Below are 23,965 nucleotides of genomic sequence, written 5' to 3'. Positions count from 1 at the left end.
GCATCACGGCTGGCCTTTGGATGTACACAGAGAGCTAACATGAATAATATGCATGTCCATCTCTCCCTGACTTGCCTAGTTAAATAAATGTTAAATTAATGACTCAAAGTAGAGGAGAGATGGATCACTGCTTGTTCTTCTTTCACCTGGTGGAATGTTATTAATAGTTTTCATAATTATTCAATATTATTTCAAAAGACCCGCCAAAAAATCTGGTGTTTCTATGTCAAACGGTTTGGTTGTATTTGGTTTGGTTGTATTTCAGTCTTCTGTGACGTAAATAAAGCGTAATATTGGGATACAAACAAAAAATTGAACACAAACTCAAAATGTAATACATTTAAACTCTATATCTGGTACAGGTTTCTTCTTCTGTTAAAGCCCATAACCATGTGTGTGAGGTGTATACTTTTGTTTCAAATGTTTTTAAGACTATCAAGAAACACGGTGACCCTGATTTAGTCGGCTGCAGTAAGAGGTTTTAAGACTACCAAGAGGTGACCCTGATTTAGGTTTTAAGGTAGTTAATTGGTGTGGAAACATTGCTTTCACCTGTCCAGTTCTCTCATGTCAGTTGAGATGAAGGAAAGGAGACAAGGAGGGGAAGCACTCCTCCTCTGAGACACTGTCTTTATGAATAAAGGACAAGGAGTCAACTGGACCAAGAAACCGAACATATACTGTTGTAAAGTCTAGTTACAGCACGTTGCCATCTAGTGGAAGATACCAATAAAAAACGTTATTATCAGGGTGGGGAGGTTCAGTTCAGCTGAACTGAAACAGAAAGTAAAGTTGTTCTTTTTTACAGGATCCATTTTGAGACGACCGAGCAGAAAACACCATATGGAGAGAAGTAAACAATAAAGTAAGTATTTATGAACAGTAATCTATTCCAAAGGACAAAGTAAAATAATGACTACCTGGAATGAGATATTACTAGTTAGTAGAACTGCTACTTGAATTAGATATTACTAGTTAGTAGAACTGCTACTTGAGCTGAGTTGCTGACAGACCGCAGTTTTCAAAATGGTAACTAGTCAGGCTACGTGTTAGGCGTTGTCTGGTAAAGATGGCGCAGGAGCTTTTCAATTATAGGATTTAATGTTTATTTTATGGGTTCTCAATCCATTTGTTCTCGACCAGCACTTACACACATGATTAAACTAATCATCAAATATTTTAACAGTTTAATGTTTGAGGCATATAAATTCATATTCGCAAATACAACTTTTGGGTTTGAAGGCTTGTTTACCAACTGCCAACTCACGGCACCTCTTATCGTTGTCCTGTCTTGCCACAGCACTGTGAACCGCCGCACATTGAAGCAAATGATTGGTATAGCTACGTAAGGGATCAAGGGGATTGGACGCATGTTTTAAAGAATACATTTATTTCTAGAGGAGGGACAATTAATATAACAATACTTTTGTTAGGGTGTATGGGCAGCTTTATGGGCTCCCGAGTGGCGCAGCAGTCTAAGGCACTGCATCTCTGCGCTATAGACGTCACTACAGATCCCGGTTCGATTCCAGGCTATATCACAACCACAATTGGGAGTCCCATAGTGCGGCACAATTGGCCCAGCGTCGTCCGGGGTGGGATAGGCCGTCATTATAAATACGGATTTGTTCTTAAATGACTTGCCTAGTAAAATAAATGTGAGATTTAATTATTTATTTCGTCTGATAAGTGGAACAATTCTCCTTCTTACCAATGGTCTAAAATATAGGATAATTATTGTCTTGTCAGCAACAACACTACTGTTATTCCCCACACCTACTGTATTATTCCACGTCTTCCCAGTGTTGCCAGTGTACACATATTTGAAGTCTGATCGGCAAACTTGTGTCTTTGAAAATTAATGATACGAGGCTATGTATTATTGAAGCCATTCATGGAGTTTCAGGAACCATATATCATCTCACTCCAAGCTTTCTTCAAAAGTTGTGTTTACAATTATTATAGGCCTACAGTAATTCACATTTGAGTGGAAAAAAACATAACTAAATCTGGTTTCAAGTAAGTTATACTGTTAGCTAAAAATAATTTTAAAAAGATGTCTTGAAGGACAAAAAACAACAACAACCTGAAGCAAGATTCAGTACAATGTCACGAGTTACTGCTGTCGTATGCAACTGACTGTTAGCGCCACCCTCTGGTTACTGTTGTTACATAAAGAGGTGACAACGTGACAGCTGTTGAAGGTGAAAATAACAAAGTATATGTACAGGGCCACTTTTTCCACATTTTGTCGTCCTTTTTCCCCCTTTCCTGCAATGTCTATTTTTCTATAGTTTACCACCCAACAGTAGTAGGTGGCACCATTGAAGAATAAGAATATAGACTAAAGCAAAGAGATTATATATTATTATAGAGTAAACAAAACTAATGTTCAAGTGCTTCTACTTCAGTTAAAGTGGAACTGGGATGAGGAAGTGAATCACCAGGCCTATGTGGCGATGTTACAAGTCAAATGGTTGGAAGGTCTTTAGCTTTTTTCTTTCAATTTATTATGTTATTTGAGCGGTTGTGATATTTTGTTTGATTATTTGTTGTCCCGTGTGGGTTTGATATATCATCTCTTATCATGCTGACAATCTGATGGTCTCGTTGGAAATGTGAAAAATATCAGGTCTAGTCTACCTGCTCTGTCCTGACACTGGTAGGCCTATATTGTTATATGAAATAGCACTAACAAACCACTATTATACAGTTGAAGTCGGAAGTTTACATACACTTAAGTTGGAGTCATTAAAACTCGTTTTTCAACCACTCCACAAATGTATTGTTAACAAACTATAGTTTTGGCAAGTTGGTTTGGATATCTGCTTTGTGCATGACACAAGTCATTTTCCCAACAATTGTTTACAGACAGATTATTTCACTTATAATTCACTGTGTCACATTTCCAGTGGGTCAGAAGTTTGCATACACTAAGTTGACTGTGCCTTTAAACAGCTTGGAAAATTCCAGAAAATGATGTCATGGCTTGAGAAGCTTCTGACAGGCTAATTTACATCATTTGAGTCAATTGGAGGCCTACCTTCAAACTCAGTGCCTCTTGCTTGACATCATGGGAAAATCTAAAGAAATCAGCCAAGACTTCAGAAAAATAATTGTAGACCTCCACAAGTCTGGTTCATCCTTGGGAGCAATTTCCAAATGCCTGAAGGTACCACGCTCATCTGTACAAACAATAGTACGCAAGTATAAAGTACCATGGGACCACGCAGCCGTCATACCGCTCAGGAAGGAGACGCGCTCTGTCTCCCAGAGATGAACGTACTTTGGTGCGAAGAGTGCAAATCAATCCCAGAACAACAGCAAAGGACCTTGTGAAGATGCTGGAGGAAACAGGTACAAAAGTATCTATATCCACAGTAAAACGAGTCCAAAATCAACATAACCTGAAAGGCCGCTCGGCAAGGAAGAAGCCACTGCTCCAAAACCGCCATAAAAAAGCCAGACTACGGTTTGCAACTGCACATGGAGACAAAGATTGTAATTTTTGGAGAAATGTCCTCTGGTCTGATGAAGCAAAAATAGAACAGTTTGGCCATAATGAGGAAAAAAGGTGACGCTTGCAAGCCGAAAAACACCATCCCTACTGTGAAGCATGGAGGTGGCAGCATCATGTTGTGGTGGTGCTTTGCTGCAGGAGGGACTGGTGCACTTCACAAAATAGATGGCATCATGAGGCAGGAAAAGGTTGTGGATATATTGAAGCAACATCTCAAGACATCAGTCAGGAAGTTAAAGCTTGGTCGCAAATGGGTCTTTCAAATGGACAATGACCCCAAGTATACTTCCAAAGATGTGGCAAAAATGGCTTAAGGACGACAAGGTCAAGGTATTGGAGTGGCCATCACAAAGCCCTGACCTCAATCCTATAGAAAATGTGTGGGCAGAACTGAAAAAGCGTGTGTGAGCAAGGAGGCCTACAAACCTGATTCAGTTACACCAGCTCTGTCAGGAGGAATGGGCTAAAATTCACCCAACTTATTGTGGGAAGCTACCTGAAATGTTTGACCCAAGTTAAACAATTTAAAGGCAATGCTACCAAATAATAATTGAGTGTATGTAAATTTCTGACCCACTGGGAATGTGATGAAATAAATAAAAGCTGAAATAAATCATTCTCTCTACTATTTTTCTGACATTTCACATTCTTAAAATAAAGTGGTGATCCTAACTGACCTAAAAACAGGGAGTTTTTACTAGGATTAAATGTCAGGAATTGTGAAAAATGTAGTTTAAATGTATTTGGCTAAGGTGTATGTAAACTTCCGACTTCAACTGTACATAAAAAATAAATGTCACACTATCATGTTTAATCCGGTGATGAATGTAATGTGACTATGTTGTGGGTTTTAGTTCTGCTGATCTGTACCCTACGCTAGGTGTCTCGACAATCAGTCTGCTTGCTGAGGATGAAATTCTGTAGAGAGAGGAAGGGGGCACTGCCTCTGGATAAAGTGTGGTTGGAGGCACATCACAAGGACCAAAGACCAGTCTCTCCAGTAACCAGTCATCTGTCCATGAAGAGTGACTTCTCTATGGACCATCCTGTTAATTTGAGTGATGGAACAGGAACCTTTGACCCCAGGTAAATTACTGGTCAGCATTTATGATATTACTGTTGAATAGAATAATTTTCTATATATTTATATGTGAGTATATAAAGCATCTGCTAATAATCAGTGCTTTATGTATACTGAACAAAAATAGAACAACTCAACATGCCACCATTTCAGAGATTTCACTGAGTTACAGTTAATTTATGGAAATCAGTCAATTGAAATAAACAAATTAGGCCCTAATCTATGGATTTCACAAGACTGGGATTACAGATATGCATCTGTTGGTCACAGATACCTTAAAGAAAAGGTAGGAGTGTGGATCAGAACCAGTCAGTATCTGTAGTGACCACCATTTGCCTCATGCAGTGCGACACATCTCCTTCACGTAGACTTAATCAGGCTGTTGGTTGTGGCCTGTAGAATGTTGTCCCACTCCTCTTCAATGGCTGTGCAAAGTTGCTGGATAGTGTCGGGAACTGGAACACTGAATACACGTCGATCCAGAGCATCCCAAACATGTTCAATGGGTGACTTGTCTGGTAATTCTGCAGGCCATGGAAGAACTGGGACATTTTCAGCTTCCAGTGATTGTGTACAGATCCTTGTGACATGGGGCTCTGCATTATCATGCTGAAACATGAGGTGATGGCGGTGAATGAAATGCATGACAATAGGTCTCAGGATCTCGTCACGGTATCTCTGTGTATTCAAATTGCCATAGATAAAATGCAATTGTGTTCGTTGTCTGTAGCTTATGTCTGCCCATACCATAACCCCACCGCCACCATGGGGACCTCTGTTCACAACTGTGACATCAGTAAACCGCTCGACTATACAACGGCGTGCACGTGTCTGCGGTTGTGAGGCCGGTTTGACAAACTGACAAATTCTCTAAAATGATGTTGGAGGCAGCTTATGGAAGATAAATTAACATTCAACTCTCTGGCAACAGCTCTGGGAGAAATAATATTTTTGTGCGTATGGAACATTTCTGGGATCTTTTATTTCAGCTCATGAGACATGGGACCAACACTTTACATGTTGACTTCATATGTATGTTCAGTGTAGTATATTTAATATATTTGTAATGTATTTGAATGTTTCATGGTGGTATATTTTTTCATATATTTTAATGCTTGTGTAATGTATTTTATCTATTGAAATATATTTTGGATATATTTTTAAATGTAGTTTCATTGTGATTTATTCTGTTTTCCAGAATCTCCAACCAAACTCAGAGACCAGTCTCTCCAGTAACCAGTCATCTGTCCATGAAGAGTGACTTCTCTATGGACCATCCTGTTAATTTGAGTGATGGAAGAGGAACCTTTGACCCCAGGTAAGTTACTGGTCAGAATTCATTAGTCCTCAACATACACAACACTGCAAACTTCTGGCCACTTAAACATCTATTCAGTTTGACCCCAATAAGTTAACATATGGCCATATCTGAAAATGTCTGCTAATAGTAGACGTTAATCTGTTCTGGCCTTGTTATAGATACAAATTGTCTTAAAGATGCAACAGATACACTGGGGAGAACAAGTATTTGAAACACTGCCGATTTTGCAGGTTTTCCTACTTACAAAGCACGTAGAGGTCTGTAATTTTTATCATAGGTACACTTCAACGGTGAGAGACGGAATCTAAAACAAAAATCCAGAAAATCACATTATATGATTTTTAAGTAATTAATTTGCATTTTATTGCATGACATAAGTATTTGATCACCTACCAACCAGTAAGAATTCCAGCTCTCACAGACCTGTTAGTTTTTCTTTAAGAATCCCTCCTGTTCTCCACTCATTACCTGTATTAACTGCACCTGTTTGAACTCATTACCTGTATAAAAGACACCAGTCCACACACTCAATCAAACAGACTTTAACCTCTCCACAATGGCCAAGACCAGAGAGCTGTGTAAGGACATCAGGAATAAAATTGTAGACCTGCACAAGGCTGGGATGGGCTACAGGACAATAGGCAAGCAGCTTGGTGAGAAGGCAACAACTGTTGGCGCAATTATTAGAAAATGGAAGAAGTTCAAGATGACGGTCAATCACCCTCGGTCTGGGGCTCCATGCAAGATCTCACCTCGTGCGGCATCAATGATTATGAGGTAGGTGAGGGATCAGCCCAGAACTACACGGCAGGACCTGGTCAATGACCTGAAGAGAGCTGGGACCACAGTCTCAAAGAAAACCATTAGTAACACACTACGCCATCATGGATTAAAATCCTGCAGCGCACGCAAGGTCCCCCTGCTCAAGCCAGCGCATGTCCAGGCCGGTCTGAAGTTTGCCAATGACCATCTGGATGATCCAGAGGAGGAATGGGAGAAGGTCATGTGGTCTGATGAGACAAAAATAGAGATTTTTGGTCTAAACTCCACTCGCCGTGTTTGGAGGAAGAAGAAGGATGAGTACAATCCCAAGAACACCATCCCAACCGTGAAGCATGGAGGTGGAAACATCATTCTTTGGAGATGCTTTTCTGCAAAGGGGACAGGATGACTGCACCGTGTTGAGGGGAGGATGGATGGGGCCATGTATCGCGAGATCTTGGCCAACAACCTCCTTCCCTCAGTAAGAGCATTGAAGATGGGTCGTGGCTGGGTCTTCCAGCATGACAACGACCCGAAACACACAGCCAGGGCAACTAAGGAGTGGCTCCTTAAGAAGCATCTCAAGGTCCTGGAGTGGCCTAGCCAGTCTCCAGACCTGAACCCAATAGAAAATCTTTGGAGGGAGCTGAAAGTCCGTATTGCCCAGCGACAGCCCCAAAACCTGAAGGATCTGGAGAAGGTCTGTATGGAGGAGTGGGCCAAAATCCCTGCTGCAGTGTGTGCAAACCTGGTCAAGAATTACAGGAAACGTATGATCTCTGTAATTGCAAACAAAGGTTTCTGTACCAAATATTAAGTTCTGCTTTGCTGATGTATCAAATAGTTATGTCATGCAATAAAATGCAAATTAATTACTTAAAAATCATGCAATGTGATTTTCTGGATTTTTGTTTTAGATTCCGTCTCTCACAGTTGAAGTGTACCTATGATAAAAATTACAGACCTCTACATGCTTTGTTAGTAGGAAAACCTGCAAAATCGGCAGTGTATCAAGTACTTGCTCTCCCCAGTGTATAACCATTTTATGGTTCAGTTCTATGATTTTGAACCTTATAAAGTTGTATTGTTCATATTGTTTCGTGATTATAATTTGCTCTGTGGACATTTAATAACTATTCTAGAGGTGTCAAAAGGACTCAGAGACCAGTCTCTCCAGTAACCAGTCATCTGTCCATGAAGAGTGACTTCTCTATGGACCATCCTGTTAATTTGAGTGATGTAACAGGAACCTTTGACCCCAGGTAATTTACTGGTCAGCATTTATGATATTACTGTTGAATAGAATAATTTTCTATATTTTTATGTGAGTATATAAAGCATCTGCTAATAATCAGTGCTTTATGTATACTGAACAAAAATAGAACAACTCAACATGCCACCATTTCAGAGATTTCACTGAGTTACAGTTAATTTATGGAATGTTATCCCACTCCTCTTCAATGGCTGTGTTAAGTTGCTGGATAGTGTCAGGAACTGGAACACGCTGTCATACACGTTGATCCAGAGCATCCCAAACATGTTCAATGGGTGACTTGTCTGGTAATTCTGCAGGCCATGGAAGAACTGGGACATTTTCAGCTTCCAGTGATTGTGTACAGATCCTTGTGACATGGGGCTCTGCATTATCATGCAGAAACATGAGGTGATGGCGGTGAATGAATGGCATGACAATAGGTCTCAGGATCTCGTCACGGCATCTCTGTGCATTCAAATTGCCATAGATAAAATGCAATTGTGTTTGTTGTCTGTAGCTTGTCTAATGCTTCATGTAATGTATTTTATCTATTGAAATATAGTTTTGATATATTTTTAAATGTAGTTTCATGGGGATTTATTATGTTAGGTACCTGATCAAGATTTGTTTATAATGGCATGACAATATTTTATCTGATTGACTCTTGATTTCCTAGTAACCACAGAACGTTCATGAGCTGATTGTCTACTAGAATGGATGGCTGACCGACTGCCTGGTTGGTTATTTTCGATAGCTGTTTCCTCGCAGAGGGGTTGGGAGGTGCTCCTTTTCATCCTGAAGTGCATGTTGAAGTTTTTACATCGTTATAAGGAACAATCATCTCAATCTGGAAGCTGTGTATGTGTAAACTGCAGAGTTAACATATTCAGGATTAACATGTCGATGTTGGCAGAGTCATACACCCTGAAGAAAGCACAGTGATGCCGAAACGTTGGTGATTTACCCAATAAATTAATGGGAGGGAGTTTATTTATGGAGTGTGCAACTCTTTATTTTTATAGTTTACAGTTTATTCGCCGTTAGTCAGCACCTCTACATAAAATCATTTTCTATGGGTGTACGCCAGCCCATGTTTTTTATTTGAGTGTCATACTCCTAAAAGAAACAAATGAAAGACATTGTACTGTAGCAAGCTAGCGATCTGCCTGGAATCGTTTAATCGTTCGTCAATTCATCAATATCAAGTGCTCTAGGACACTTGAACAAGAGCGTTCGTATTTCAGAGCAGAGCGTCCAGAGTGAATTTACGAACGCACCCCTAGTAAACTTGCTAGCTACTGTATTTCAGTGGATGTTGAACACATTTCTACCAACAAATGAACACAATTCCAGTGTTTTAAAGATGCACCCAAAACCAGATTCCTTTCATTTACAGTGTTAAATTACACTAGCATGTGAGAACAATATTTTTTTGTTTTAACAAATGTTTAATTTTGCCGTTATAATAAGGTTGGTAGCAACATCAAGGCTGTCGAAAGGAGAGAACCAAGGTGCAGCGTGGTGAGCGTAATTTTATTTTAATTAAGAATAAACACTACCAAAACAATAAACACTACCAACAACAATAAACACTACTAAAAACAATAAACACTACTAAAAACAATAAACACTACCAACAATAAACACTACCAACAATAAACACTACCAACAACAATAAACACTACCAACAACAATAAACACTACCAACAACAATAAACACTACCAAAAACAATAAACACTACCAACAACAAACACTACCAACAACAATAAACACTACCAAAAACAAACCGTGAAGCTCAAAGGCCATGTGCCCTAAACAAAGTCAACTTCCCATAAACAAAGGTGGAAAAAAAGAGCTACCTAAGTATGGTTCCCAATCAGAGACAACGATAGACAGCTGTCCCTGATTGAGAACCATACCCGGCCAAAACCTAGAAAATCATAGAAACACAACATATAGAATGCCCACCCCAACTCACACCCTGACCAAACCAAAATAGAGACATAAAAAGGATCTCTTAAGGTCAGGGTGTGACATCAAGTCTACTACAAAATCCGCAATGGAATGCTCTCTCTATGGGTTGGCTAGCTAGCTAGCAAACGTAGCTACACACAATAATACGAAAGACACTATCAGCATGTGAAGTAGCTAGTTAGCTGTAAATTCCCCTAAACAAACTGCACTATAAATTTAGGAGTCTACAATCTCACCATGTTCAACTGGCAGAGTGGAGTTTGACACTCTCAATATACAGATATCCAGCAGATGGTCCACACGGTGCATTCTGGGTGATTCTGGGACTTGGAGTGCTCTCCTCCAAGGAGTGAATGGGAGTCGCTCAAAAACCAAACATTAGCATGAATTTCGTCAACAAGAAATTCAACAGTACAAATATTTTCCGAGATGTGAGATAATTAACTTGATATCTGTAATATTGTATAGCTTTGGAATCGTGATTTTACGCACCTTCGAGGACAATAGGGTCATCTCTCGACTCATACTCTGACTCTGAGAAGGGTTTGTGCGACGAATAGTTTAGCAACCAACGTTCCTCCATTCGATTCTCAATGAGATTCCTATCTGTTTTTTCTAATATCTCTGGCAACGGCACCATGCAATACACCCTTACCTGAAGAGGAAGACAAATAGGAGAAATGTGCTAGACCCTCTGTTAACTCTGGGATAGGGGGGACGCTTGCGTCCCACTTGGCCAATAGCCAGGGAAAATGCAGAGCGCCAAAATAAAATGATATAAAACTCTAACTTTCATTAAATCACACATGTCAGATTTCAAAAAGGCTTTTCGGCGAAAGCATAAGAAGCTATTATCTGATGATAGCACAACAGTAAACAAAGAGTAGCATATCAACCCTGCGACACAAAACGCAGAAATAAAATATAATTCATGCCTTACCTTACCTTTGACGAGGCACTCCAATATGTCCCATAAACATCACAAATGGTCCTTTTGTTCAATGAATTCCTTCCATATATATCCAAAATGTCAATTTATTTGGCGCTTTGATCCAGAAAAAAACAGCTTCCAATTTGCGCAACGTCACTACAAAATATCTCAAAAGTTACCTGTAAACATTTCAAACTACTTTTGTAATACAACTTTAGGTATTTTTATACGTTAATAATCGATCAAATTGAAGACGGGTCTATATGTTTTCAATACAGGAGGACAATAAACTCAAGCATGCTTTCTAGTCTTGCGCAACTCTCAAACAGTACACATAATGTTACACTGATTCAAGATGGCCGTACTTCTTCATTGCACAAAGGAATAACCTCAACCAATTTCCAAAGACTTTTGACATCCAGTGGAAGCGGTAGGAACTGCAAACAAGTGCCTTAAATCTAGTTCCCCAATGAAAACTCATTGAATAGACAGTGACCTCAAAAAAATAAATCTGAATGGTTAGTTCTCGGGGTTTTGCCTGCTACCTAAGTTCTGTTATACTCACAGACATGATTCAAACAGTTTTAGAAACGTCAACGTGTTTTCTATCCAAATCTACTAATAATATGCATATCTTATATTCTTGGCATGAGAAGCAGGAAGTTAAAATTGGGCACGCTATTTATCCAAAAGTGAAAATGCAGCCCCCTATCCCAAAGAGGTTTTAAGTTAAACATTTCTCAGGGTAATACAATTGCAAAAATGTGATTAATGGCTCATTCGAAGACATCCTCCCGAGTTATGAACATCAGCCAGTATTGAAATCTGACATGAATGATAGAGGTTTTTGCGATCTAAAAGTCTTCCAGTGTAGTGAGGGCAACTTTGCTACATCATACCAGACGGATTTCTAACTGCTTGATCGCTAATAACTCAGATAAACATGAAATGACCTGGGAATCAATAGAACATCCCTAAGAGATGCACAAAAACAATATAACATTCAAAATGGGTGAACCTTTCCTTTAAATTATAGCCATTGAATGAAATGGATAACCAACTCAGGGCTCTATGTATTCTCCGTGGAAGGTCAGTTCCATCTATATCTGTAGTGACAGGAGGAAGGAGATATCCATCTATATCTAGTGACTGAAGGAAGGAGTTATCCATCTATATCTAGTGACAGAAGGAAGGATATATCCATCTATATCTAGTGACTGAAGGAAGGAGTTATCCATCTATATCTAGTGACAGCAGGAACGAGTTATCCATCTATATCTGTAGTGACTGAAGGAAGGAGTTATCCATCTATATCTAGTGACTGAAGGAAGGAGTTATCCATCTATATCTGTAGTGACTAAAGGAAGGAGTTATCCATCTACATCTGTAGTGACTGAAGGAAGGAGATATCCATCTACATCTAGTGACTGAAGGAAGGAGATATCCATCTATATCTGTAGTGACAGAAGGAAGGAGATATCCATCTATATCTAGTGACTGAAGGAAGGAGTTATCCATCTATATCTAGTGACTGAAGGAAGGAGTTATCCATCTATATCTGTAGTGACTGAAGGAAGGAGTTATCCATCTATATCTAGTGACTGAAGGAAGGAGTTATCCATCTATATCTAGTGACTGAAGGAAGGAGATATCCATCTATATCTAGTGACTGAATGAAGGAGTTATCCATCTATATCTAGTGACTGAAGGAAGGAGTTATCCATCTATATCTAGTGACTGAAGGAAGGAGTTATCCATCTATATCTAGTGACTGAAGGAAGGAGTTATCCATCTATATCTGTAGTGACAGAAGGAAGGAGATATCCATCTATATCTAGTGACTGAAGGAAGGAGTTATCCATCTATATCTAGTGACTGAAGGAAGGAGTTATCCATCTATATCTAGTGACTGAAGGAAGGAGTTATCCATCTATATCTAGTGACTGAAGGAAGGAGTTATCCATCTATATCTAGTGACTGAAGGAATGAGTTATCCATCTATATCTAGTGACAGAAGGAAGGAGTTATCCATCTATATCTGTAGTGACTGAAGGAAGGAGTTATCCATCTATATCTGTAGTGACTGAAGGAAGGAGTTATCCTACGCACATACTTCCACACAAACAGTAGGTATCCTACGCACATACTTCCACACAAACAGTAGGTATCCTACACACATACTACCACACAAACAGTAGATATCCTACGCACATACTTCCACACAAACAGTAGGTATCCTACGCACATACTTCCACACAAACAGTAGATATCCTACGCACATACTTCCACACAAACAGTAGGTATCCTACACACATACTTCCACACAAACAGTAGATATCCTACGCACATACTACCACACAAACAGTAGATATCCTACGCACATACTTCCACACAAACAGTAGGTATCCTACACACATACTTCCACACAAACAGTAGATATCCTACGCACATACTTCCACACAAACAGTAGGTATCCTACACACATACTTCCACACAAACAGTAGATATCCTACACACATACTTCCACACAAACAGTATATATCCTACACACATACTTCCACACAAACAGTAGGTATCCTACACACATACTTCCACACAAACAGTATATATCCTACACACATACTTCCACACAAACAGTAGGTGAGTTTTATCCTTCTCCGTAGTTCTCACCACTGTGTATCACTACCCAGCAGACAGTTCCATTCCCCCGAGATTAGGGAAACCTTGAGAAGTACTCCCTATGCTATCATAGGTTCCTCAGAGGCCTAGCCAGGTCGGTCCAAACACAGTTTAACTGTTCTCGTTTTTTTTCTAAGGCACACACACACAACAAGTTCAAATCCTGAGCTATGCCTCGCTCAGACAGTCTGTGTTTTTCCACCATACAGAGACATTGTTTAACCTAATTCCGACTAAAACTACACACATCATCAGATTATAATTTTATAATTCTAATCAATTTCATACAGTTACAAGGTTTCAGAGTGGAATTATGTTATCATTATCTTTCAACATATACATTATTCTATCACACACTCAGAGAGCAGAGTATACTGTTCCCAGCTGTCTGTCTATGAACAGAGTACACTGTTCCCAGTTGTCTGTCTATGAACAGAGTACACTGTTCCCAGCTGTCTGTCTATGAACAGAGTATACTGTTCCCAGCTGTCTGTCTATGAACACAGTATATTGTTCCCAGCTGTCTGTCTATGAACAGAGTACACTGTTCCCAGCTGTCTGTCTATGAACAGAGTACACTGTTCCCAGCTGTCTGTCTATGAACAGAGTACACTGTTCCCAGCTGTCTGTCTATGAACAGAGTACACTGTTCCCAGCTGTCTGTCTATGAACAGAGTACACTGTTCCCAGCTGTCTGTCTATGGACAGAGTACACTGTTCCCAGCTGTCTGTCTATGGACAGAGTACACTGTTCCCAGCTGTCTGTCTATGGACAGAGTACACTGTTCCCATCTGTCTGTCTATGAACAGAGTACACTGTTCCCAGCTGTCTGTCTATGAACAGAGTATACTGTTCCCAGCTGTCTGTCTATGAACAGAGTACACTGTTCCCAGTTGTCTGTCTATGAACAGAGTACACTGTTCCCAGCTGTCTGTCTATGAACAGAGTATACTGTTCCCAGCTGTCTGTCTATGAACAGAGTACACTGTTCCCAGCTGTCTGTCTATGAACAGAGTACACTGTTCCCAGCTGTCTGTCTATGGACAGAGTACACTGTTCCCAGCTGTCTGTCTATGGACAGAGTACACTGTTCCCAGCTGTCTGTCTATGAACAGTGACTTCTCCATGGATCATGCTGTCAATTTCAGTGGTGTTGGATCAATTACCTTTGACCCAAGATCAGTCACTAGTCAGAATGTATGATATTATTAGTGAAGGGAAGAATCTTCAAGATGTCATATATTATTTGTATTTTTTTGCAATGTGTAGTTTGTTGTAACAGATTATTACAGAAATTAATCTTGTATCTCTGTAGTAGATTGTCTACTCTGTTAGAGGATCAGTATCTCTCCTTTATCTCTGTAGTGGATGATCTACTCTGTTAGAGGATCAGTATCTCCCTCTCTCCTTTATCTCTGTAGTGGATGGTCTACTCTGCCAGAGGTTCGGTATTAATGTCTACAATATTTGAGAAATAGCCGTGAAGAATGACAATGTCTTTATGTTTTAATAATGTTCTTTCAGCTCTCTGCCAGAGGATCAGTTCAGGTGTGCAGTGTGTCAGCAGGTGCAGAGGGATCTAGTCTCTATCACCTGTGGACACAGGTTCTGCAGACAGTGCATCACCAGATACTGGGAGAAACCTGCTCCTTCAGGAGACTATGACTGTCCTCAGTGTAGAAAGAAATCCAGAACACTTCCTGTGCACCTGAGTGAACCCAATGATGCAAGAGGCTCTGAAAATAGTAAGACCACTTGTTGACATGTGCTGAGTCAATACCTCCATATGATTTACAGTAGTTAACTACAATAATATGAGATACTGTTGTTGTGGAAGGCCCACTTTTCATCAAATAATATAAATGAATAAATATTAATTGTATCAGACACAATTGCTTACAGTGAGTCTGGGGGCTTGATTCAATCCGTATCGCGGCAGATCAGCGTGGACATTTTAAATGTAATGTCCAATTCAGCTGACATGCATTTTCGCAAATCCGTATTGAACAAAGTCTTCGCGATCGCTGGAACATTGCCTTTAAATTTAACTCGAGCTGCCGATCATCCTCTGCACGGATTGAATCCAGCCCCCTTATTTACTGTAGTTGTGGAACGACCACTTTTCATCCTGTCAACAAATGTCTGATACACATTCTTTTACTCTTCCCTTGTAGTGGATGACAACCTACAGAGAGCCATAGTAAACCACAAAGACAGTCTGACAAGGAGGTATGAATGTGTGAAAGAAGGCATGGTAAAATCAGGGAATCAAACTCCCCTCAACAGGATTTACACAGAGCTCTACATCACAGAAGGAGAGAGTGAAGGGGTTAACAGTGAACATGAGTTGTGGCAGCTTGAGACAGCATCCAGGACACCACCCTCACATGACACAGCAATCCACTGCAATGACATCTTTAAACTCTTACCTGGCCAGGAGAGAAGCATCAGAACTGTGCTGACGAAGGGCATCGCTGGCATCGGAAAAACTGTCTCTGTGCAGAAGTTCATCCTAGACTGGGCTGAAGGGAAGGCAAATCAAGATGTGGATATCATATTTGTGCTTCCTTTTCGGGAGCTGAACGTGATCAAAGATCTCCAGTACAGTCTGCTTGGACTTCTAAATTATTTCCACACAGAACTAGACATAGGCAATGCAAAGAAACTCACTGCCTGTAAATCTATGTTCATCTTGGATGGTTTGGATGAAAGCAGATTTCCATTGGATTTCCAGCACAACGAAGTGGTGTCTGATGTCACACAGACATCGTCTGTTGATGTTCTGCTGACAAACCTCATCAAGGGGAATCTGCTTCCCTATGCTCTCCTCTGGATAACCTCCCGACCAGCAGCAACCAATCAGATCCCCCCTGAGTATGTTGACCAGGTAACAGAGGTACGAGGGTTCAATGACCCACAGAAGGAGGAGTACTTCAGGAAGAGATTCAGTGATGAGGACCTGGCCAGCAGAATCATATCACACATAAAGACGTCAAGGAGCCTCCACATCATGTGCCACATGCCAGTGTTCTGTTGGATTTCTGCAATAGTCCTTGAACACATGTTGAGTACAGACAAGAGGAAAGAGATGCCCACGACTCTGACTGAGATGTCCATACACTTCCTGCTCATTCAGACCAGACTGAAGAACCAGAAGTATCATGGAAGAGATCAGATGGATCAAGAGGAGCTCATGGAGTCAGATAAGGAGATTATTCTGAAGCTGGGGAAGCTGGCGTTTGAACATCTGGAGAAGGGTAATCTCATGTTCTATGAAGAAGACCTGAAAGAATATGGCATTGATGTCAAAGAAGCCTCAGTGTACTCAGGATTGTGCACACAAATCTTTAAAGAGGAGTCTGTGTTCTTTCAGAGAGTGGGGTACTGCTTTGTTCATCTGAGCATTCAGGAGTTTCTCTCGGCTGTCTACATATACCATTGTTACACAACCAAGAACATGGATGCACTGAAGCCCTTCCTCAAGAGAAAGTCTAGAGCTGCGTCTGAAGAGCTAACCTTGCATGAGCTGCTGAAGAGTGCTGTGGATAAAGCCTTGGAGAGTAAGAATGGACACCTGGACCTTTTTGTCTGCTTCCTTCATGGCATGTCACTGGAGTCCAATCAGAAACTCCTGCGAGGTCTGGTGACACAGACAGAAAGCACTCCAGAGTGCGTCAAGAAAACGATCCGATCCCTTAAGGTGATGCAGAGGAAGAACATCTCCCCTGAGAGGTGCATCAATCTCTTTCACTGTCTGATAGAGATGAAAGACCAGTCAGTACAGGAGGAAATCCGTGAGTATTTGACGTCAGAGGACAGATCCAAAAACCTCTCCCTTGCTCACTGTTCAGCGCTGGCCTACACGCTGCAGATATCAGAGGTGGTTCTGGATGTGTTTGACCTGAAGGAATACAAGACGTCAGAGGAGGGTCGTAGGAGACTGCTCCTAGCTGTTAGAGGCTGCAGGAAAGCTCTGTAAGTATTCATGTAAATAAAGCACACCGAAATAAACTCTTAAACTATAAAACTGATTTAAAAAAAAGTTGTTGCGGGCCTCCCTAGTGGCACTGCATCACTACAGATCCTGGTTCGATCCCAGGCTGTGTCGCAGCCGGCCGCGACCTTAGAGACCCATGAGTTGGCGCACAATTGGCCCAGTGTCATCCGGGTTAGGGGAGGGTTTGGCCGGCCGATGGGTCCTTGTCCCATCGCGCTCTAGCGACTCTTGTGGTGGGCTGGGCGTAATGCACGCTGACACGGTCGCCAGTTGTATGGTGTTTCCTCCGACACATTGGTGTGGCTGGCTTCCAGTTTAAGCGAGCAGTGTGTAAGAAGCAATGCGGCTTAGCAGGGTCATGTTTCGGAGGACGCACGGCTCTCGACCTTCGCCTTTCTGTATGGGAGTTGCAGTGATGGGACAAGACTGTAACTGCCAATTGAATACCACGAAATTGGGAAGAAAAAGGGGTGAAAAAATAAATACAATTAACAGAAAAAGAAAACAATTAAAATGAAATAAAAATGCTGCATCAAGCCGTGTATCACGTTTTAAGATATGACCAAAATGCAGACAAGGTTGAAGAAACGAAAATGTATTCCTATAACAGGGCAAGGCAAACGACAGGTCAAGGCAGGCAGGGGTCAATAATCCATAGAGGGTGTAAAGGTACAGGATGGCAGGCAGGGTCAGGTCAGGCAGGAATGGTCAAAACTGGGAAAAACCGGAACTATAGGAAGGACAGGAGCAAGGGAACAGCGCTGGTAGGTCTGACGAACAAAAAGAACTGGCAACAGACAGAGAACACAGGTATAAATACACAGGGGATAATGGGGAGACAGGTGAAACAGATCAGGATGTGACACCATGTATGAATGGTGCACACATTAGTCGTGCACTGGTAACTGTGTTAGGAAGGAAAGCTAAACGTACCATTATAATAACCTGTCTGTCATGGTATTTACTCTGTGTTGACAGACTCACTGACTGTGAACTCACGGACACATCCTGTGAAGTGTTGGTCCCAGCTCTCAGTTCAAACTCCTCACACCTGAGAGAGCTGGATCTGAGTAACAATGACCTGAAAGATTCAGGAGTGAAGCTGCTCTCTACTGGACTGGGGAATCCCCACTGTAAACTGGAGACTCTGAGGTCAGTGTTCTTTTACTTGATCAGCAAGTGATAATTGTTCCATGTGTTGCTAATATAATAATGGGCCTTATTTGAGTGACTTTTATTTAAACTCACAGCCCGTAAAGCTATGTTAATCTTTGATGGTTTGGAGTCTATACCTGACGTTGTGTTTCTCTAATTAAACCTGGAGTCTATACCTGATGTTGTGTTGCTCTAATTAAACCTGGAGTCTATACCTGACGTTGTGTTTCTCTAATTAAACCTGTAGTCTATACCTGATGTTGTGTTGCTCTAATTAAACCTGGAGTCTATACCTGATGTTGTGTTGCTCTAATTAAACCTGGAGTCTACGTTGTAATTCTCTAATTAAACCTGGAGTCTATACCTGATGTTGTGTTGCTCTAATTAAACCTGGAGTCTACGTTGTAATTCTCTAATTAAACCTGGAGTCTATCTATACCTTATGTTGTGTTGCTCTAATTAAACCTGGAGTCTACGTTGTAATTCTCTAATTAAACCTGGAGTCTATACCTGATGTTGTGTTGCTCTAATTAAACCTGGAGTCTATACCTGACGTTGTGTTGCTCAAATTAAACCTGGAGTCTACGTTGTATTTCTCTAATTAAACCTGGAGTCTATACCTGACATTGTGTAGCTCTAATTAAACTTGGAGTCTACGTTGTATTTCTCTAATTAAACCTGGAGTCTATACCTGACGTTGTGTAGCTCTAATTAAACCTGGAGTCTACGTTGTATTTCTCTAATTAAACCTTGAGTCTATACCTGACATCGTGTAGCTCTAATTAAACCTGGAGACTATACCTGACATCGTGTAGCTCTAATTAAACCTGGAGTCTATACCTGACATCGTGTAGCTCTAATTAAACCTGGAGTCTATATCTGACGTTAAAGTGGATTAAGTATTTACCCCAGATTTACAATAGTTTGACTGCTCCTGTTATCAGCTTTAAATCAAAATGAGTGATGGACGTTGGAGACTGGGCCCAGTTTTGGAGGGCTGCAGAAAGGCTCTGTAAATACTAATGATTATCACACAGATCAAATGACCTTTGTTGTAATCTATCGTGGAATGACGCACGTAACATAACTGGTATCGTACTGTCTGTCAACAGACTGATATGTGACAATTAACGAGAAACCTTTTTACGGCGCACAGATTTTTCATCACTGATCATTTTGGCAAATCACAAATTCGCAGAAGTTCGCATCTTTCGAATTTAATTTGGGCCATTGACTTGACCGTAACTTGCAGAGGTGGGTGGAGCTACCGCCCTGCTTCCACTCCTCGTTCTAGAATATTTTTTAACACGTCTCCCCCCAGAACTTAATCAAGCATCTGGCGCAATTAGGCTACGTAAGATTTAGTTCTGTGCTTCCGAGATTATCTTTGTGGGAACAGCAATTTCATTGGCTGAATAGATTGTCTATCAGCTGAATATTCTTGAACAAATTATAATTCGAAGTGATCAAATGAAGTTGCAGCATCAAGCCATGTATGTACAGTGTTCACATTAGTCATGCACGATAACAGTGTGAGCAGGGAAAGCTAAGCGTAACATAACACCTGTCTGTCATGGTATTTCCTCTGTGTTGACAGACTCGCTGACTGTAAACTCACAGACACATCCTGTGAAGTGTTGGTCCCAGTTCTCAGTTCAAACCCCTCACACCTGAGAGAGCTGGATCTGAGTAACAATGACCTGAAGGATTCAGGAGTGAAGCTGCTCTCTGCTGGACTGGGGAATCCCCACTGTAAACTGGAGACTCTGAGGTCAGTATTCCTGTAGTTGGTCAACAAGTGATAACCTTTAATTAGATCCACATATAATGGTTTTATATTAAAATGTTTACTCTGTGTTGACAGACTCACTGGCTGTAAACTCACAGACACATCCTGTGAAGTGTTGGTCCCAGTTCTCAGTTCAACCTCCTCACACCTGAGAGAGCTGGATCTGAGTAACAATGACCTGAAAGATTCAGGAGTGAAGCTGCTCTCTGCTGGACTGGGGAATCCCCAATGTAAACTGGAGACTCTGAGGTCAGTATTCCTGTTTATAAAGGACTGAGATGCACAATTAATTGTAAATCTGACAATCCACTCCCTTTGACTGAGAATAAAGCTGCCACTTTCTTTTCACCATCAAAAAATAGCAGTTTTAAATCATGTTCAACTCTGCAGGTTGTCGCTCTGTGGAGTCGAAGAGGAAGGCTGTGCATCTCTGGTCTCAGCTCTGAGGTCAAACCCCTCACACCTGAAAGAGCTGGACCTGAGCTACAACCACCCAGGAGACTCAGGAGTCAGACTGCTCTCTGCTGGACTGGAGGATCCACACTGCAGACTGGAGAAACTCAAGTATGTAGAGGGTTTGTGTCAATATGTGTTGATGATTGACATACTGTAATAGAGCTTGAGACCACCTGAGTGGAGGGACAAGTGTCTGGTAGATCAGAGTAGACCACCTGAGTGGAGGGACAGGTACTGGTAGATCAGAGTAGACCTCCTGAGTGGAGGGAAGGGTACTGGTAGATCAGAGTAGACCACCTGAGTGGAGGGACAAGTGTCTGGTAGATCAGAGTAGACCACCCAAGTGGAGGGACAAGTGTCTGGTAGATCAGAATAGACGACCCGAGTGGAGGGACAAGTGTCTGGTAGATCAGAATAGACGACCCGAGTGGAGGGACAGGTGTCTGGTAGATCAGAATAGACCACCTGAGTGGAGGGACAGGTGTCTGGTAGATCAGAATAGACGACCCGAGTGGAGGGACAAGTGTCTGGTAGATCAGAATAGACCACCTGACTGGAGGGACAGGTGTCTGGTAGATCAGAATAGACCACCTGAGTGGAGGGACAGGTGTCTGGTAGATCAGAATAGACCACCTGAGTGGAGGGACAGGTGTCTGGTAGATCAGAGTAGACCACCTGAGTGGAGGGACAGGTACTGGTAGATCAGAGTAGACCACCCAAGTGGAGGGACAAGTGTCTGGTAGATCAGAATAGACGACCCGAGTGGAGGGACAAGTGTCTGGTAGATCAGAATAGACCACCTGAGTGGAGGGACAGGTGTCTGGTAGATCAGAATAGACCACCTGAGTGGAGGGACAGGTGTCTGGTAGATCAGAATAGACCACCTGAGTGGAGGGACAGGTGTCTGGTAGATCAGAATAGACCACCTGAGTGGAGGGACAGGTGTCTGGTAGATCAGAGTAGACCTCCTGAGTGGAGAGACAAGTGTCTGGTAGATCAGAATAGACCACCTGAGCTGGCCTGCCTCAGGAACTGAAAGTGTTGCCTGTTGCCTCCCTCCTTAGGAACAGAATATGAACTTTCTGGACTTCCCCTTGTCTCACTCAGTACAGTGCCTTGCGAAAGTATTCGGCCCCCTTGAACTTTGCGACCTTTTGCCACATTTCAGGCTTCAAACATAAAGATATAAAACTGTATTTTTTTGTGAAGAATCACCAACAAGTGGGACACAATCATGAAGTGGAACGACATTTATTAGATATTTCAAACTTTTTTAACAAATCAAAAACTGAAAAATTGGGCGTGCAAAATTATTCAGCCCCTTTACTTTCAGTGCAGCAAACTCTCTCTAGAAGTTCAGTGAGGATCTCTGAATGATCCAATGTTGACCTAAATGACTAATGATGATAAATACAATCCACAGATAGAAAAACACCAAAGAAAAACACCAAATACGACAAGTGTTAGTAATGTGTTAAGCATAATCATACAGTGTTTTCAGAAAGGTGTTCAGACCCCTTGACTTTTTCCACATTTTGTTACGTTACAGCCTCATTCTAAAATGTATTAAAAATAGAAAAATCCCTAATCAATCTACACACAATACCCCATAAGCAAAAACACTTTTCGATTTCTTTTTGTTTAGAAAAAATACAATACTGAAATATGACATTTCCATAAGTATTCATACCCATTACTCAGTACTTTGTTGAAGCACCTTTGGCAGCGATTACAGCCTCGAGTCTTCTTGGGTATGACACTACAAGCTTGGCATACCTGTATTTGGGGAGTTTATCCCATTATTCTTTGCAGATCCTGCCAATGCTCTGTCAGGATGGATGGGGAGCGTTGCTGCACAGCAATTTTCAGGTTTCACCAGAGATGTTTGATCCGGGCTCTGGCTGGGCCACTCAAGGACATTCAGAGACTTGTCCTGAAGCCACTCCTGCATTGTCTTGGCTGTGTGCTTAGGCTTGTTGGCCTGTTGGAAGGTGAACCTTCACCCCAGTCTGAGGTCCTGAGCACTCTGGAGCAGGTTATCGTCAAGAATCTCTCTGTACTTTGCTCTGTTCATCTTTCCCTCAATCCTAACTAGTCTCCCAAAAAACATCCCCACAACATGATGCTGCACCACCATGCTTCACTGTAGAGATGGTGCCAGGTTTCCTCCAGACGTGACAAGAGCCTTTAGGTGCCTTTTGGCAAACTCCAAACAGGATTTTGTGTGCCTTTCACTGAGGAGTGGCATCCGTCTGGCCACTCTACCTTAAAGGCCTGATTGGAGGAGTGCTGCAGAGAGTGTCCTTCTGGAAGTTTCTCCCCTTTCCACAGAGGAACTCTAGAGCTCTGTCAGAGTGACCATAACGTTCTTGGTCACCTCCCTGACCAAGGCCCTTCTCCCCCGATTGCTCAGTTTGGCCGGGCAGCCAGCTCTAGGAAGAGTCTTGCTGGTTCCAAACTTCTTCCATTTAAGAATGTTGGAAGCCACTGTGTTCTTGGGGACCTTCAATGCTGCAGCAATTTTTTTGGTACCCTTCCCCAGATCTGTGCCTCGAGACAATCCTGTCTCGGAGCTATACAGATCATTCCTTCTACCTCATGGCTTGGTTTTTGGCTCTGACATGCACTTTCAACTGTGGGACCTTATATAGACAGGTGTGTGCCTTTCCAAACCATGTCCAATCAATTGAATTTACCTCAGATGGACTCCGATCAAGTTGTAGAAACATCTCAAGGATGATCAATGGAAACAGGATGCACCTGAGCTCAATTTCGAGTCTCATAGCAAAGGGTCTGAATACTTATGTAAATAATATTATTTCTGTTTTATATTTCTTATATATTTGCAATAATTTTAAAAACCTGTTTTTGTTTCGTCATTGTGGAGTATTGTGTGTAGATTGAGGATTTTTATTTATTTAAATCAATTTTAGAATAAGGCTGTAACGTAATAATATTTGGACAAAGTGAAGGTTTCTGAATACTTTCTGAATGTTTATGTCAAAAACCAAAGTTTGATAACATGACGATTCCAACTCTCCCT

General features: G+C 41.4%; 1 protein-coding gene across 1 annotated transcript in view; it reads left to right on the top strand.

Annotated features, from left to right (window-relative positions):
- The first annotated feature begins 596 nt into the window (after positions 1 to 596).
- The window catches only part of LOC139421584 (NLR family CARD domain-containing protein 3-like), a 72,893-nt gene continuing 49,524 nt past the window's right edge, over positions 597 to 23,965 (top strand). Inside the window, exons 1-10 of the mRNA XM_071172626.1 lie at positions 597 to 865; positions 4,401 to 4,606; positions 5,800 to 5,919; positions 7,827 to 7,946; positions 15,050 to 15,270; positions 15,700 to 17,500; positions 18,501 to 18,674; positions 20,275 to 20,448; positions 20,542 to 20,715; positions 20,857 to 21,030. Of these exons, the coding sequence (XP_071028727.1) occupies positions 4,431 to 4,606; positions 5,800 to 5,919; positions 7,827 to 7,946; positions 15,050 to 15,270; positions 15,700 to 17,500; positions 18,501 to 18,674; positions 20,275 to 20,448; positions 20,542 to 20,715; positions 20,857 to 21,030 (3,134 nt within the window). The 5' untranslated portion in view covers positions 597 to 865; positions 4,401 to 4,430. The remainder of the gene's footprint in view (positions 866 to 4,400; positions 4,607 to 5,799; positions 5,920 to 7,826; positions 7,947 to 15,049; positions 15,271 to 15,699; positions 17,501 to 18,500; positions 18,675 to 20,274; positions 20,449 to 20,541; positions 20,716 to 20,856; positions 21,031 to 23,965) is intronic.

The sequence above is a fragment of the Oncorhynchus clarkii genome, chromosome 12, assembly GCF_045791955.1.
Source record: "Oncorhynchus clarkii lewisi isolate Uvic-CL-2024 chromosome 12, UVic_Ocla_1.0, whole genome shotgun sequence".
Lineage (NCBI taxonomy): Eukaryota > Metazoa > Chordata > Actinopteri > Salmoniformes > Salmonidae > Oncorhynchus > Oncorhynchus clarkii.
The sequence above is the reverse complement of the archived record's forward strand: the minus strand, read 5'-3'. Positions and strand labels throughout refer to the sequence as shown.